This window comes from Volvox carteri (assembly GCF_000143455.1).
Source record: "Volvox carteri f. nagariensis unplaced genomic scaffold VOLCAscaffold_64, whole genome shotgun sequence".
Classification (NCBI taxonomy): Eukaryota; Viridiplantae; Chlorophyta; class Chlorophyceae; order Chlamydomonadales; family Volvocaceae; genus Volvox; species Volvox carteri.
Genome location: NW_003307607.1, coordinates 249203 through 264333, shown reverse-complemented (window position 1 = coordinate 264333; position 15131 = coordinate 249203). Strand labels below are relative to the sequence as shown.

At 55.5% G+C, this 15131-nt stretch overlaps 2 protein-coding genes across 2 annotated transcripts; one reads left to right on the top strand and one right to left on the bottom strand.

Annotated features, from left to right (window-relative positions):
• Positions 1–261: 261 nt before the first annotated feature.
• On the bottom strand, positions 262–8809 carry VOLCADRAFT_67325 (uncharacterized protein; the record flags this gene model as incomplete). The annotated part of the gene is made up of 22 exons (XM_002956673.1): positions 262–506; positions 734–872; positions 1071–1214; positions 1517–1643; positions 1825–1913; positions 2152–2222; positions 2533–2719; positions 2943–3109; positions 3342–3510; positions 3804–3907; positions 4292–4427; positions 4654–4763; positions 5102–5189; positions 5600–5686; positions 5911–6027; positions 6221–6463; positions 6896–7039; positions 7400–7459; positions 7597–7732; positions 7926–7996; positions 8250–8297; positions 8570–8809. The coding sequence occupies 22 exons, from the start codon at positions 8807–8809 to the stop codon at positions 262–264; spliced, it is 2922 nt and encodes a 973-aa protein (XP_002956719.1).
• A 436-nt stretch (positions 8810–9245) lies between these two features.
• VOLCADRAFT_67392 (uncharacterized protein) lies at positions 9246–12576 on the top strand (the record flags this gene model as incomplete). Its single annotated transcript, XM_002956699.1, has 11 exons — positions 9246–9331; positions 9462–9567; positions 9790–9963; positions 10155–10238; positions 10577–10675; positions 10862–10936; positions 11210–11323; positions 11584–11652; positions 11922–12001; positions 12275–12346; positions 12489–12576. Coding segments are annotated over 11 exons (1047 nt in total), but the record flags the coding sequence as incomplete, so codon positions are not given.
• Between the last annotated feature and the right edge of the window lie 2555 nt (positions 12577–15131).

Below are 15131 nucleotides of genomic sequence, written 5' to 3'. Positions count from 1 at the left end.
GCCGTCAACAAATTCCTCTTAGTCTCCTAACGGACGTGAAAGCCCTGTCAAAACCCACATCCCAGGCACCTGTGAAAGCCCAACACATTTCTTTCGATCCTAGCCAGCCCAGCAGCAGGTATGGCGCAACGCGCCAATCCCCAACCATCACATTATGAACCCATGCGTCTCCCCCGTTAACTTCCATTTCCGCCTCGGCTTCGTTGCTTGCCACCCCCCGTGCTATCCACTGGTAATCTCTACAAGCAGCCACTGATGCGCTCACGCTGCGGCTGTGGTCACTGGCGCCTTCTGCATAAGCGTGATCTTGTCACCCAGGCTGAGAGCAATGCCCTGCGTCTTGGAACGAATACGAATATAGCCCGCCAATCGTCCGCCGTCCTGGCCGGCCGCTGCACCTGGGGCGCCCACCGTGGGCTGCGTCCTTTCCACGCTCACGTTCACCAGCGCATCCTCGCCGAAAACACTCTTCGCGTATAGATTAGCGGCCAGGTAGCCACAATCGCCTGCGGTGCGTAGATTAGAGACAGATGACGGCCACGCTTCAATAACCAGGCATAATACACGTATTAATGTGCTGCCTAATGAGCTGTCCGATTCTCAAATGAATGGTTCGCTTATGCAGAGCTCAGAAAAATGTATGGGGTGGTCCCTAACAAGTCAAATGCGCGGATTGTGTAGGTGTCGGGATGCATATACGGCTCAGCATTTCAAGATATTTCCGGCAGCTTACCTTCTAGCGCGCTTGGCGGCGTGAGGCACTTCATGTTGGTGGTGGAGATAATATGCTGCAGGAAGGCCGCCACGTCCGTGAAGGTGGTGGCGATGGCCACCTTGTTCTCCCATTCAAACTCGGCCCACATGTTGCGGAACTGTGCGATCGGAGGTAAAAGTGACGGAGAGACAGGATGTCCAGAGGCTTTCATTGGTTGTGGGAAGTAAGGTTTGCGAAAGAACAGGTAAACATCAAGCACAGCCGTCATGAATGCGAATCAGCCTCAGACCCCATCCCCAGCCAACAGCATCGATACCTACGACCCTCCCCGGAACGCCCCCCAAGCGTTACCCACCTGCACATCAGCGCAGTAGGCAGGGCTGATGTAATCCATAATGTCAATGTGGATATCGTTGAGAACCACCACAGAGCGCTCTGAGTAACCTGTGCCCTCGTACACGATGTTGCCAAAAATGACACCCGTCTCGGTGGAGGAGACCTGACGGGTGACACAGGAACCACCGTCAAGCATTGCCAAATAATGGGCTTCAGCGGGAGTTATCGGGACTTTGTCAGGATCGGAACTTTAGCAACCAGCTATTCCCCAAACGCAAAAAGGCGGCCCTAGAAACTCGGTCGCTAGGTCCCAAACATGCAAACTGGTTCACCAGGTTCTATAGCCGCCATGTTCTAGTACAAAGCGACTCCACGGCAGGACAAGTCGAAATTCCGCCCACGGTCCCTTCGCCCAACAAAGAAGCCGACACTTTGTGCCAAACCAGTCCATTTTGCCATCCCCACCTTGATGTTGGCGCGGATGAGCTTGGTGTCACCGGGCGCCAGAGTGTAGTTCTGTGGCCGCTCAACGAGCTTGAGGTCGCCCATGGTGGCCAGCTCCAGACAGAGTGCCTGCATGGTCTCAGTGGTCCTGCAGGCGGCAAAAGAGACATTATGTGGGCCGACGCCGGTTGCTCATAAAGGGGTTCGGTGACACACCCTGGAAAGCAAAGCACAACTTATCCAACAATACAAAGTGCTTGGAAAAAGCCCTCTGCTGAAGGTTCCCGCCGTAAGCAAAGGAATAAAAGTTATGACCGCCGAAACCGCACCTGTTTGTCACCGTCACGTCCAGGACGATATCGTACTGGTGCACCGTGACCACAGCCTCGGCGTACACAGGGTCGGATAGACCCGTCAACTGCAAGGAAGTGCATAAGGGAAATCCAATGGTAAGAGTTGCCAGTGAGATTGCGTTGCCTTGAGGCTATACCAACTGACCGTCCCAATTCTCGAAACCCTACGCGAAACCCTGTCTTTGGGGATCTTTGCAGCCCTAAACCATCGTTACAGAGGGTAAGCGCTATTAGTTAACGAGGACCGTTAGCGACACAGTCCCGGTTACTGTTGAGAACTCCCAACCTTTTCCGCGTTCCCACCTGCAGGACCCGGTTCAGGCGCGATGAGGCAGCAGCCACAGCTTCCGCGTAACCAGTGGCGCGAGCAAGATCTGGCGCGAAGGAAAAAAACGGTCACCACCGTGCACGGCTCAGTTCTAGCAACGGAATGCAGGGGTTCAGGCTTGCAGACAAGCTTGAAGAGCACAACATGATGCAATCGCATCCTTTCACACAGCGTCCCGAGCTTCCCACTGTGTCCCTATCCAGCTCCTGCCACACGAAGAGCTCAGCCCATCGATCCGTAGACTGGAGGTTGCCTGTCTATCGTGCATGAAACCCCAGTCCTCCAGGTCCCAGGTGCCCTGGCAGACGGCCCCGCCATGTGCCAACTCCCTCCCCAAGGTCCCATCCGCTGCCTACCGCTGGTGACCTCGTCCTCGACCTCCAGTTGCGACAGCCCCTTGCGGTTCTTCAGCACCTGGAAATCAATCAAGTCGTCGGGCTGCACCGCCGCACGCGCGTCGTCACGTGCGTTGCGCGCTGTAGCCTCTTTCTGCTTCTCCGTGGTGAGGAGGGCGAAAGCGCTGCGGCAGTCTCCCAACCACACCTGAGCAGCGGCAAGGTCGGCAAAGAAAGAGACCTTCATTGCACGATTGCGTGGTAAAGCATTGCTGTGCGCTCAAACCTTGGCTCCCTCATTGGATGCAATATCCAAGACAATCGAAGGAGCAAGGATTCATGATGTGGATGCCGTAGACATGCATTGAGACCTTTTTAAGAGGTCAGAGGTTAGTGTGGCGATATACTGCCACCCTTAGAAGTGTACCCACCGCGTTCGACCAGGTGTCCTGGCCAGCCAGCACACGGAGACAAAGCAGCATACGGTCGCGGCTGTCCGCGTCCAGCGGGGTAGGGGTAGAACCCGCGGACTCGCCGAGCCGCAGGGTGGCAACCACGTACTGCATCGCCTCGGCGTACAAGTTGTTGAGCTGAGAAGCTGCAGATACCATGGAATAAGTCGTGCATAGGTAAAAGAAAGAACACGGAATCATGCAGGACGGGGCCCGCAGTGCTGAAAGGCAAAAGCCGACCATGATATGTGTTTATATTTTTTTACCATTGCGCAAGCGCGGCGGTTATGGCTGGGGGCAAGGACTACTCGCGAGATGCGACGTACCACCCAGCCCACCAACCGCGATAGCTAATGCCGAAGCAGCTCCCGGGCATACCTGGAACCTCACGCAGCGCCGAAAGACGCAGAAGCAGCTTGACAAAGGTGCCCGCAATGACACCACCCAGGAAAAAGTCGCCCCCCAGCAGCAGCGAACGCAGGTTCGGACCCCCAGCGTTAGCAGATCCGGTGACGCCGCCTCCCGAGCTCACCTCCGCCACGGCACTCTGTAGAGTTAGGAAGGTCGGCCCGATGGGATGACACACATAACGGCATTTAGAAGAGAGTAGAGAGCATTCAGGAAGAGTAGAAAGGGGCCGCGAAAAGCCGTAGAGATTTGACTTTACGAGGAGATACAGTCAACACGTGCGAACCACAAGTAAAAATCTCGCCAGTCGTACTCTCCCCAGCACAGCAGGGGTGCTAAAAGTCTCCCCCCCAACAGCAGCGCTCATACACCCTGAAAGCAGCTCTCGCCTTTTCACTACAAGAGGCGGCCTGCATGAAATCAACTACATACCTGCGTCGCGTAGGTACCGTCTGCCAGCACTGCAGGCCGCTTAGAACCCATCACAAGGGCAGCGGTGGTGCTGTTGGAGGCAGCACCAGCACCCTCCTCGCCTTCTGCACACCGGCCAAAGGGGTTGAAGGGATACCTAGCTTAGCCCAGGGGAATACCCAGAGCAGCCCAGGCGATGCCAACTCGGGTCGTTGAAAAGGCATACACAGGCGCGTGGCAACGCGCCACACCAACCCGTTAACTTGTGAAACCCACCATAAACGTATTTCGTTCCTACCGACGTCGTCGCAGTCTTTTAAAATCCTTATAGTGCAATGCAAGCTTTCCCACAGCTTGCTGGAAACATAGCCACAATAGCCTCGCGCACTGTGGTCCTTAACGCCGTCTCTACCTTCCACCTTAACCCAGTGGCCAGTTTCCAGCCCTGGTTGAGAGTTAAGGTCAGTGGCCTAATTTCCGGTCCGGGTTAAGTGCCATCCCCGCCTTACCTGCAGGGTCCGTCAGGAAAGGCACTGAACCTAGCGAGTCCTTCAGCGTGGACAGAGCCGCAAGAATCTCCGCAGTGTTGGAGCAGTACTCGCCCATGATCCACAGCGCGCAGCTCACTACGCGGGAGGTGCGGATCTGCACCGCGGCAAGAGAAAGGGACCGATGTCATCGGACATGAAGCTCACGAGAAGACTGAAACATAAGAATGAGTATATCGCTTAAAGGCGCTGGACACGATGGCCACAGAGTCATGCATGTGGCAACGCAGGCGCACGACAAGAGCAATGCATTGGCCAGGAATGAAACATTGGGACCTCGTTATCAGCCTGGCCACATTATCTGCAGACATCCCCCTCAACACCCCACATGCCTGGTAGAAGATGGTGTGTAGGCGCTCTAGCACGTTGGGCCGCAGCTTGGCGTTGGTCTCCATAATCTCTCGCACGAAGAAGATCACGTCCAGCGCCGAAGCTGGAGCACCAAAAAGGGGTTACAGAAGGGTCCTTAGCAATTCCAGACAGGACGCTGGCAGTATGGTATCTTTCCCTACGGTGCTATTTCACTATCGGTCACTCAGGGGTATTTAGCCTTACGATGTGGTCCTCGCGGATTCATGGATAACCAATCTGAGCAGGGGTGCGGGTTTTTAAATTAAAATACAGTCCTAGCACAGATTGGGACAGAGTCCACAACATTGATAAGTAAAACCTCCAAGCCGTTCCGTTCTGAGCTATGACCTGGAGGCTTAACCTGCATGCCTCAGATGTGAAACCTAGGTGCAGGCCCCATCATGACAGCTTGCCCCTTACCTGTGTTGGCATCGCCCAGGAAGTCCATGAGCACGTGCACCACGTTACCCGCCACCTCGGGGAACTTGACGGCGCATGAGTGAATGGCCTGACGGGTAGGGAGGGGAACGAGAAGTTTGCGCAGGGTTGCACCAGGGGAATTGGTTGCTAGGAGGAAGATGCCATCCACGACTTGCTAGGGTTTTGACGTTTGCAACGCTGCTTGCAACGCTGCCAAGCAACATCACCAACGCAGCCTATGTAAACAATCCTGCCATTTACAGCAATCCAACATAAAACTAACAAAGAGTGGGGCAGCTGCTCACAAGCCCTGCTCAACATCGCCGACGTTAGTACACCGTTGCACCATGGCCTCCTACCCATAGGAAACGCTATGGGTCCCCTCCTAAGCGTGGAGCCCACCGTGCTGTTATGGCTGGACAGAGGTGACTCTTTAACACCGAGCCAGTCCACGCCATTGATTCCATCCTTTGCCCAAACCCACGTTGCCGCCCTCACCTGCACCAGCATCTGGCGGTACTCGCCTGCCTTGTCGTACTCCTTGTTCTGGGTCTTCACGACCTCCTTCTTTAACACCGAAACCACCTGGATGACAGACGCAGAGGGCCGGCGGCTGTCAGCTGACAAGCGAATCATATTAATCAGAGACCGTAGTCCTCCTGTTTTGCCAACTAGTAATCCATTCGTATGCACTATGAAGTGATCTGTGCTTAAAGTAACCATCAACATGCACCTTCCCTGACCCAGCCCTCGGCGAAGAACGTCATGCAAGCAGGTGCAGGACTCATCCTACATAAGCCCAGCCCTACCTCGTCAATGTTGCGGGAGGTGATAAGCTCCAGGGAGATGTCCAGCGTCTTCTTGCGGATGTCTAGAGAGGGAGACGCCAGCGCGCGCAGGGTGTCCATGACCATATCCGTCATCACCTGCGGGACGGGAAAGGTGTCCCACACAACGGCGGACCCGCAACGGGCGAGTTGACGAAGTCATAATGAGACCGGTCAATTTGACCGGCTTACTCCTGCATTCCATAGCCAGTATGCTTAACGATACCGCCTTGGCCTTGGCAGCAAAGTTCTCAACCCCTCTCACCTCCCAAGGCCCCCCAACCCCTCCTACCTCCCGGTGCTTCTCCTTCAGTTCCTGCAACCGGTCGAGCACAATGAGCTTAACGTTGTTGTCGCTGTGGGAGGACAGAAGGCTGCAGAAGCAGTTGGCGGCGGCGCGCACGGCTGAAGGTGCCGAGGACAGGCTGGTCAGCGTCACGGCACACTCATACATGACGGCGGGCGATGGCGACTGTAGCAGCAGTAGGATGGTCTTAATGAACTTGCCCTTCTCGCCGGGGTTGCTGCGGCAGGCCTGCGGGTGAGCGGGTTCATTTGTACGGCATAAATGCAAGTCAAGCGCAGACGCAGATTCTCCCCGTACGTGCAGATATCGGATGTAAATACAATGGCCACGATTATCGAGAGAAATGTCCGTCGCCGCAGCCCTCACGTATCGCCTCAGTGCCCGCAAGTGCAGCCATGGCAAATCCAGGCATTAAGACATTCACCCGAAGGGCTCTCATCCAGTGCTCGTTTCCGAGGCACAGGACTCTTTCCTATATATCACTCATAAGGAATGGGGCCTATCACTTTCCCCCGGGTGTACCCTAACAAAACCCCATCAACGCTGCTTGCTCACCACACCCGTTTCGGAGCATTCAGGCTCTCGTGCCCTGCCCAAGCATTCATGGACTCTGAACCAACATACGTCTTTCAGCCCCAAAGCAGAGCACTATAAACACACCTTGCGAATGAGATCCAGTGCTGACAGCTGCAGCAGGTCTCCCCAGGTTGCCAGCTGGTCCACTGAATCCAGAAGGTAGCGGATGGCCCGGTCCACAGCATTGTTGGTCAACATAGCCAGGCAGTTGCGGCGGGTTGAAAGGTCCTGCAAGTGCCCAGGTGGGATGGCATGTGAGGAAAATCATTAGGGCTAAAAACCTCTTGATGGATACGCGAAGCGTGCAGCAGATTGTGTACGGCTTTGCGTGCAGCCGCAGCGTCAACAATCTCTGCAGGACCGTAAAGGCAATACTGGAGGATATAAGCTGCAGGCAAGAACCCCATAATTGCCATGCGGACCGCATGCTTATGGATGATGAATGCATGCCCGTTAAACGCTTATTGGCAGACTGTGCTATCCTGGGCGGAGGCGAGCTCGCCCCGACAACATTCCCAACTTAACCCCATACCTTCTCCCTAACCCACCATGCGCCATGATCCCAACATATCCCAAGATACTCCGCACCTGCTCTTGTCGCAAGATCCGCTCAATCATCTCCGGGGCGTCCGCCAGCAACAGCTCACCCTGTCGTAGGGCAAAACAGAACGTAAAAAGAATCTAGGAAGAATCAAATCATGCGCTTCAATCGCAATCCGACACATCCGCACGAAATCTTTGAGACCGCGGACGACAGCGGGGCCATACCCAACGGAGCAACGTACCTTGGGGAGCTTGTATATGGAGTTAATCGCCAGGACGGCGTTACGGCGGACGTAAGAGTGGCGATGCTCAAGGTTCGCCAAAATTGATGGGACTAGCGGTTCTAGAATCTCCTCCTCCTTGATGCGGCAAAGGAACCTGCCGCAACAGGTGAAAACAACCCACTTTTCGTACAACGTACTAGTAAGCATGGCGAGTGCAGTTAGTGGCCCCAGCTGACTGGATAGAACATTCAGCGCTCTCCACAGCTGAATTGACAATATTGCAAATCATCTAGCAATCCATTCCACCATGTCAAATGGGGTCGAAGCACAGTTACCGTCTACCCTACCTGAGAGTAACGCCCCTTATGTACTCATTCGGGTGCTGCAGGTTGTTCCGTAGATTCTGGCAAATTAAAATCTGTGGATGGGTCGGGCATGGGAGTCAATCGGGCATGGATCAGAACTAGCATGGGTACGACGCGCATGGGGTTCCCAAAGGGTTGGCGTACAAGGGCACCGAAGACCATAGCGCTATCGAGCGGCATGTATGCTAAGGCTACGTCTTGTGCCCTGACGGAGACGGATGTCTCCGCGCACCCGTCCCAGTAAGGACCCGTCCACGTATGACGAACCCCCGAGCGCAATATGGGTGCACCAGCCATGGCGCTCACCATTTCCGGCAGCAGCTTTCCGGTGGCATCCGTCTTCTCGATAGCTTCCTAAGGGACCGGGGGACCCCCATGACGAACGTTAAAATTAAAGAGCTTGAGTCATGCGGAGCACGGTTACATGCTGTCCCGCTCAACAAGCTAGGACAGACATCGTAAAAGAGTAATACTAAGCTCCTATACATCAAGACTTATTAGTTGCGGGCTAAGGCGGAGAAAGCCACCGCTCCGGGCAGTCCGTTCGCTGGATCAGCAGTTGCTGCCGCCCGAAAGATACCAGAGGCTGTGACTTTGTCAAGTAAGTTCCTGAAATAAATCCGCACCAGGTAGAGCAGCAACAGCTTTTGGACGGTATGGTCCTCCGAAGGAAGCACATAGCGCACGATGGTGATAAACAGCTGCGGCAGCTGCTCCCCAGCCAGCAGCAAAGACACAGCCTTTTTCATGGCCGCTTGCTTGGCAAGCGGATCGTTGCCTTCCAGTGCCTCCTTGATTTCAGTAGCAGAGGCCTGCTTGTCATTGTACACCAACATGGTGCAGCTTTTCTCAACGGCGTTGGCCATATTTGCTACCTAGGCTGCAAACTCCTAGAGTAATTATTAGAAATGCGGCCCTTCGTCCAGAAATGCAGAAGCGTGTTCAACCCGATCGACCCTTGGCCCAAACAAATTATATTGAACCTAACCAGTAGGACCTAAGATTCCTAGAAACACAAAGTGACAGAATATTGTATGTGGAACCATCTCACAAGGTTTCACGCTCCCAAACCGTCTCCCCGTCCGGACCGTACAGCGATGGAGAAGACTCGAAAACCCTGGGCGAGCGGCTGAACACATATTGGGATTTTGCCTTTAGTGCCCGTACTCCTGAAAGATGCGTGGGAACATGTAATACTAGTGACTGACCTTTGTTATAGACCTGCAACTTCTGTCATACCGTAGTGCAGCCAAACATATCCGAAAGTTTTGTCCAGTCCAAGGTCGCTTTATTTTCTTTGCCATGGGCTTCACCCTTGCCCGTTATGTAGGGCTAAGCATTTTAGCTGCCTCTGCAGTTGTATATCATGCCTTCGCAACACGCCAGCAGTGAGTAGCCGAGCCGCAATAGGCCTTCGATTATTGCTGCCCTTTGTGTATTTTTGGTTTATCCTTTCTTCTCCTGTGTGGACGAGAATGCTTACACGTAAGGGCGTCCCGTCCTGCCTTCGCCTCGCAGCTTTTACAGGGCAGCGATGTATTTGTCATCTTCGAAAATCGCTGTGGCAGCTATGGGAAATCTCGCATTTGCGCTGGCGTTATGTACGCACCAGCTGGTTATTAAGGTGATCACCCCAGAAGCTTGGCACTTTCAACGCTTTTCACATGTGGATGTGCTAGTCGATGACAAGTGGCTGTCTTGAGGGGTTTGCAACTGCGTAGTTTGGTTGGTATAGGGACAAGGCTTTTGCTGCAAACGTGTTACTTGACGTTCGGGCCCTGGTGTGGCTTTCTTAAGGTCTGAGCAAGCGCATTCGTACAATAACAGTACTCGTAATTCGTTGCAGATGTTTCTCGGGAGCTTGCGTGATATCGAGCAGGAGATGATCCGCGAACGCCTGAGTAGCGCTGTTATGGAGTCACTGCTGGCGTTGACAATTTTTCGAGAGGAGTTTTCAACGTTCTTTGTAGCCATGTTTGCAAGCCTGGTGTTCATCAAAGTAATGCATTGGCTTGTGCAGGTAGGGTATTGCACCCGGTCCATACTTCCCTCCAAGCCACGTCGGATGCTTTACCCCGACATGCCGTGATGTAATGTCTGGACCGGGACTCCTGGTGTTGATCCATTGCCTGTCTAACAACTCTTTTATCCCGCGTTTCTTTCCCCATTCGGTTGCTTGGATAAAAACGTGTATTGCGTCCTGTGATGCAGGACCGAGTGGATTATGTGGAGGTGACCCCAACCATTTCACTGTTTGGGCATCTGAGGATCGTGTCATTCATGGCGCTGCTTCTGGTGGGTCAAGACACGCGGGCACAGCGTGTGTATGTGGTCGCTGGTGCGATGGTTAGAGGGCGGCCCGAATGCGAAGCCACCGCGGAAATGGTGAACTTCCGGAATTGGCGACGCCAGGCCGTGACGCACCGGCCGGGCCGTGACGGCCGTCCCTAGGGCCCAGGGATACCAACCCTAAGATTACACCAGGGTAATTGTGATGCAGGCTAGCCTACTGATTGCTTATGCAATTCTGTCACTTGCCTTTAGAAGGCTAACCATGGCCTGCAAACGTTCGACTTGTGTTCATAGCGTTCCACTGAACTAACAGTCGAGCCACCATGTCCCTTTTGTTACAGGCTTTGGACACGGCGTTCCTTCAGTACACGATTGCTGGGACCATCCAGTCGAGTGGTCAATCCGTAATGCTGCTTTTTGCTTTCGAGTACGTCATCCTGGTGAGTTACTCTGCTGCGGCCTCTCTTCTTCAACAGCTGGGACAGCTGGCGTGGTCTAAATCCAAGGAACGTGCAGATAGCGATCCAGTGTGCTTGACCTGTGTGGCTCAATGCGTTCCTATCCTTTACCGCAAGCCACAATTGATAAATGGTTGAGCGGAAGCATTCTCGCGTTTGGTCCACCAGGCATCGACCATTGTTCGGTACGCACTCAAGTACGGCATGAGTATGGTTGACCTGGCTATGGACGGCAACTGGACGGTATGTGCTTTGGGGAAGCGGTGTCATTTGCGACTCTGTGGTGTCAAAGCGTGGGTTTGCAGGCGGCCGCGCGATGTGGGCCATCATGGTTGTCCAGATTCCTAGCACCTGTTCGTTGTCTTCTGTCGCGGAATTGCGCTACAGAGCGGAACTCCGGTTGAGGGCGTTGTAATGCATATGATAGCATCCATAGTTTCCGGTCAGAGTTCGGTCCAGTCTGCATTTATTTCTGTGCATTGACTACTTTCCCTCGGTGGCTCTTCCGATTCCCAGGGCAAGGGCACGGCTGTCTTCTACCTGGAGCTCATTGCCGACCTGCTGCACCTGTTTGTCTACGCTACGTTCTTCGCCATTGTGTTCATGCACTACGGCCTGCCGCTGCACTTGGTAAGGAAGGGTGGTGCTGCTGAATGAAAGGTCACTGTCAAGCTGCACTGCTGAGCGGACGGAAGGCAGGTCCATGGGACCCAGATAGGGCACGGCTGATGCACCGGCGGTGGGCTTAGGGTGGTGCCGCATAGTTGAAAGATTAGAGCGCATAGCGTGTGTCCGTCAGAGCGTAAAGGTTGTTGTCTATTACCATTTGACACGCGAGCCACGTCCTACACGTCTTGTGCTAACTGCTGCCCTGATTCTTGTGCGCGCAGGTCCGTGACCTCTACAGCACCTTCCGCAACTTCCGATCTCGCATGCACGACTTCCTGCGATTCAGACAGGTCGGTAAATTACAAGTCGGCCCGTGCTATTCTGTATGGACATCCCTCAGCTGGCCAAGTTACACAGGAATGGGAATTGCCTTACCTGTGTAATGTGTCCTCGTTCGCTTTTTGTTAACTATGTGATGATGGACAATGCTTTTCGGTGTCAGGCAGGGGGAAGGGCATGGTCCACCGTTGGCGTGTCGGGCGCGGCAAACAGTTTTAAGTTAGGAAAGGAACTGAGGCGTGTGGTGTGTCACCCGTGGTATCAATTGGCATTGTGACAGGTGACCGCTCGCCTTGACCGCTTCCCGGACGCGTCGGCGGATGACCTTCGTCGCTGCGATGGCGTTTGCATCATTTGCAGGTTTGGGAAAACGGGGTGTACAAGCTGGTTGGAGCAATTGTCTGTCAGGTCAAATGATGTCTAGGACTTGCAGACAACTTGGCCGACTAGTCATCTGCTATTTGATCTAGCCCCTGCGCATGTGGGGTAGAGTAGCATCTCAGTATTAGTGTGGGTTACAAACGAGCTTTGGGACCATGCAAGGCACGACGCGTTGCTGCCTATACCCTTGATCCGAATCATGTTCCCTATTGCTTCCCTGAGCTCTGCTGTATGCCCTGCGGGACGCTGCAGGGAGGAGATGGCCCAGGCCGGTTCAAACAAGCGTCTGTTCTGTGGCCATGTGTTCCATCTGCATTGCCTCAGGTGCGGTAGGTCGTACTCGAAGATTCTTTTCCCATTTGACTGCCTATGTTTGCATCTATTCAGTAGTGCGCAGGCTTTGGTGCTATCTTCATTGTGGACCTGCCATCCGCTTGGTGCTTGGAACTCCTCCTATGCATTGCAGGTCCTGGCTGGAACGGCAGCAGAACTGCCCGACCTGCCGCGCGTCCGTTTTCCGCCGGCCCCCAGCTGGCCAGCAGCAGGCGCAACCCGCTGCTGCGGCGCCCGGTGCCGAGCAGGCTGCGCCGGTGGCAGTCGCAGACGGCGAGGACGCGGCGCAACGCCACCCGCCCCACGCTGCAGCTGACAACGACGGAGCCGTTCTGAGGCCCCCTGTCGAGCCGCATGCAGCAGCAGCGACCGCGTCACTGCGCCACCGGCGGGTTGGTAACACAGCCGTGGCGGGCACTGGCGAGGGCATTGCGGCTGCAGCAGCTCTGGGAGCGGAGGCACCCTCTTCTGGCCCCTCCAGGACCTCATCACAGATCGCTCCTGCAGCAGAAGCCGGGGCTGTGGCAGGTCCAGCTACAGCTGCTCGTGCATCGTCGTCAGCAGCCCCGGTGCCAGGAGCTGCGTCAACAGCAGCACCTCCGGCCGCGCCAGGCAGTTGTCCAGGCCCATCTGCTCCAGGGCCGGCCGCTGGTGTGGCAGCAACTGCGCAAGCGGCGGCGACGCAAGGGACGGGCTTGGGGGCGGGCAGTAGCACGCCTGGCGCGGGTACAGCCACGGCCACTGCAGAAGGTTTACTCCAGACCACTTTGGAGGTGCGTGATAGAGAAGATGACTGTAAGAAGGCCGTGCCAAGTGATTGACGTTCTTCCGCTATATAAGTTCGCGACAGTGGCTTATAGCTAGGTCAGGCGTTTAGGATCGCTGTTTCATTCCCATGTCGCAACCACTGCTATTGGCGCCAATGCTGCTTTTGTCGTGTATGCGCTGAAGCTACGATGTTTCCCACGCGGCTCTATATGCAACTGATACTATTAGCGTCCTTCATATGACTTCCCCCAAATCTCGGCGGCGGCGTGGCATACAGGGCCTCCGCGCGGAGCATCAGCGCCTGGTGCAGCGCCTCATTGCCAAACGCCAGCAGCAGGCACAGCAGCGGAGTACAGGGGTCAGTAAGCTGCTGGCTGACCAGTGGGTCGCGGCTGCGTTTGCAGAAGTCCAGCAAATCCGGGCACGCATACATCAAATTGAGGCGATGCTAGCGGCCATCGTACGGCCAGAGGGCAGCGTAGAATTGGAAACGGGATCTGCTGCGGCAGCAGGCCCATCGCAGCACTTGCCGTTCATGGTCCAGCCGCCGGGGGTCGCCGGTGCAGCCGCCGCGGGCTCGAGTCCTAGCAACAACGGGCTCCCGCTGCCATGGCAGCAACCTGTGCACGTGCCATTGGCACCTGGTGCTTTCCCTGGGGTTCCTCCCTTCGGGATCATGCCGCCTATGATGATGCCTGTAGTGCCTTTCGGAATGCCGATGGGCACCACCACGGCCACCATTTCAAACTCAGCAGCAGCGGTTATTGGACCCGCTGTAGCAACTGTGCAGGTCCCGCTGCATCACCATCAGATTGCGGCGGCAGCTGCTGCAGCGGCGGCGTCGGCAGCGGCAGCGGCTATGTTTGGCTCGGGCCTGCTTCCCAACGGTGGCGGTATGCTCTTTGTGCCGCAACCGTTGCAGCCACATCCGCAGCCAGCCGTGCAACCAGCCGCGGCAGCAGCAACTGCTGAGGAGGGCCCCAGTACATCAGCGGGCAACAGAGGGAGCGCTGCAGACGTGGAACCTGCCTCTACGGCGGCCGAGGCAGCCGCCATCGCAGCAGCAGTTCCAGCGGTGGATGCCCAACCGGCAGCGGAGGCTACCATTGAGGTATCGGCAGCTCACAATGGCAGTGCGGCGGTGGCGGCAGCTGAGGCTGGTGCTGCGACTGCAGCTGCGCCTGACGTTTCCACGAGGATTGCGCAGGATCAGCACTCGGTGACAACTTCCGGGGATGCGTTGCCGTGCAGCGCTTCGGCGACGGCGGCCGCCTCGGAAGCGTCAGGCGATGATGCGTCGGCATCCTCTGCCCTGACACCGTCTGCTGATTGTCCTGTCACGGCGACCGTAGATGAGGATGATCCACAGGAGGCGATGCGGCGCATCAGGCTCCAACGCTTTGGCCATCAATCCTAGGGTTCAATATTCTTGACCGCCCCTGGGATGGGTTACAGTCTTAGCAGGTCGCTGAGTCTTGCGGAATGCGGAATGCACATCACTCTTCAGGGTTCGTGTAAGCGTGTGGAAGAGAGCTTTGTGGAAGAGATCGTGACTTGTCCGGCCCCACGGGGCCGTGGGAGGACGCACGCAAACGGTTTCCTAGGATTTGCACCACTGTCTGCATTGCCCTGCATTCCGTGGGGTTCATCGTTGTTTTGTTCACTGCGGGATTCCGGCTGTTGGCCAACACACGCGGAAAATGGGCTAACGGGTAACGCCTGGATGAGTCCCTTTGTTGTCTTGGGTTTTGTGAAGAGTGCAGGGGAATGGAAGGCAGGCAATCTTGGGAGCGAATGAAGCTACAGATAGGCCCGTGTTCGGTACCCGACAGCGCTCGGCGGACAGATCTATCCGGGCCATGCTTTCCGAAGCAACGACGGGGTGCACTGCACTGTGTTCAGGTTTCAAGGCCTTGTAGTCAAGAGGCTGCATCTTTCTTTTTAAATGCCGTCACACACCGTCGTGAGGAGAATAAAGACTGTGCCCGCGGGGTTCCATTGAAGCGGT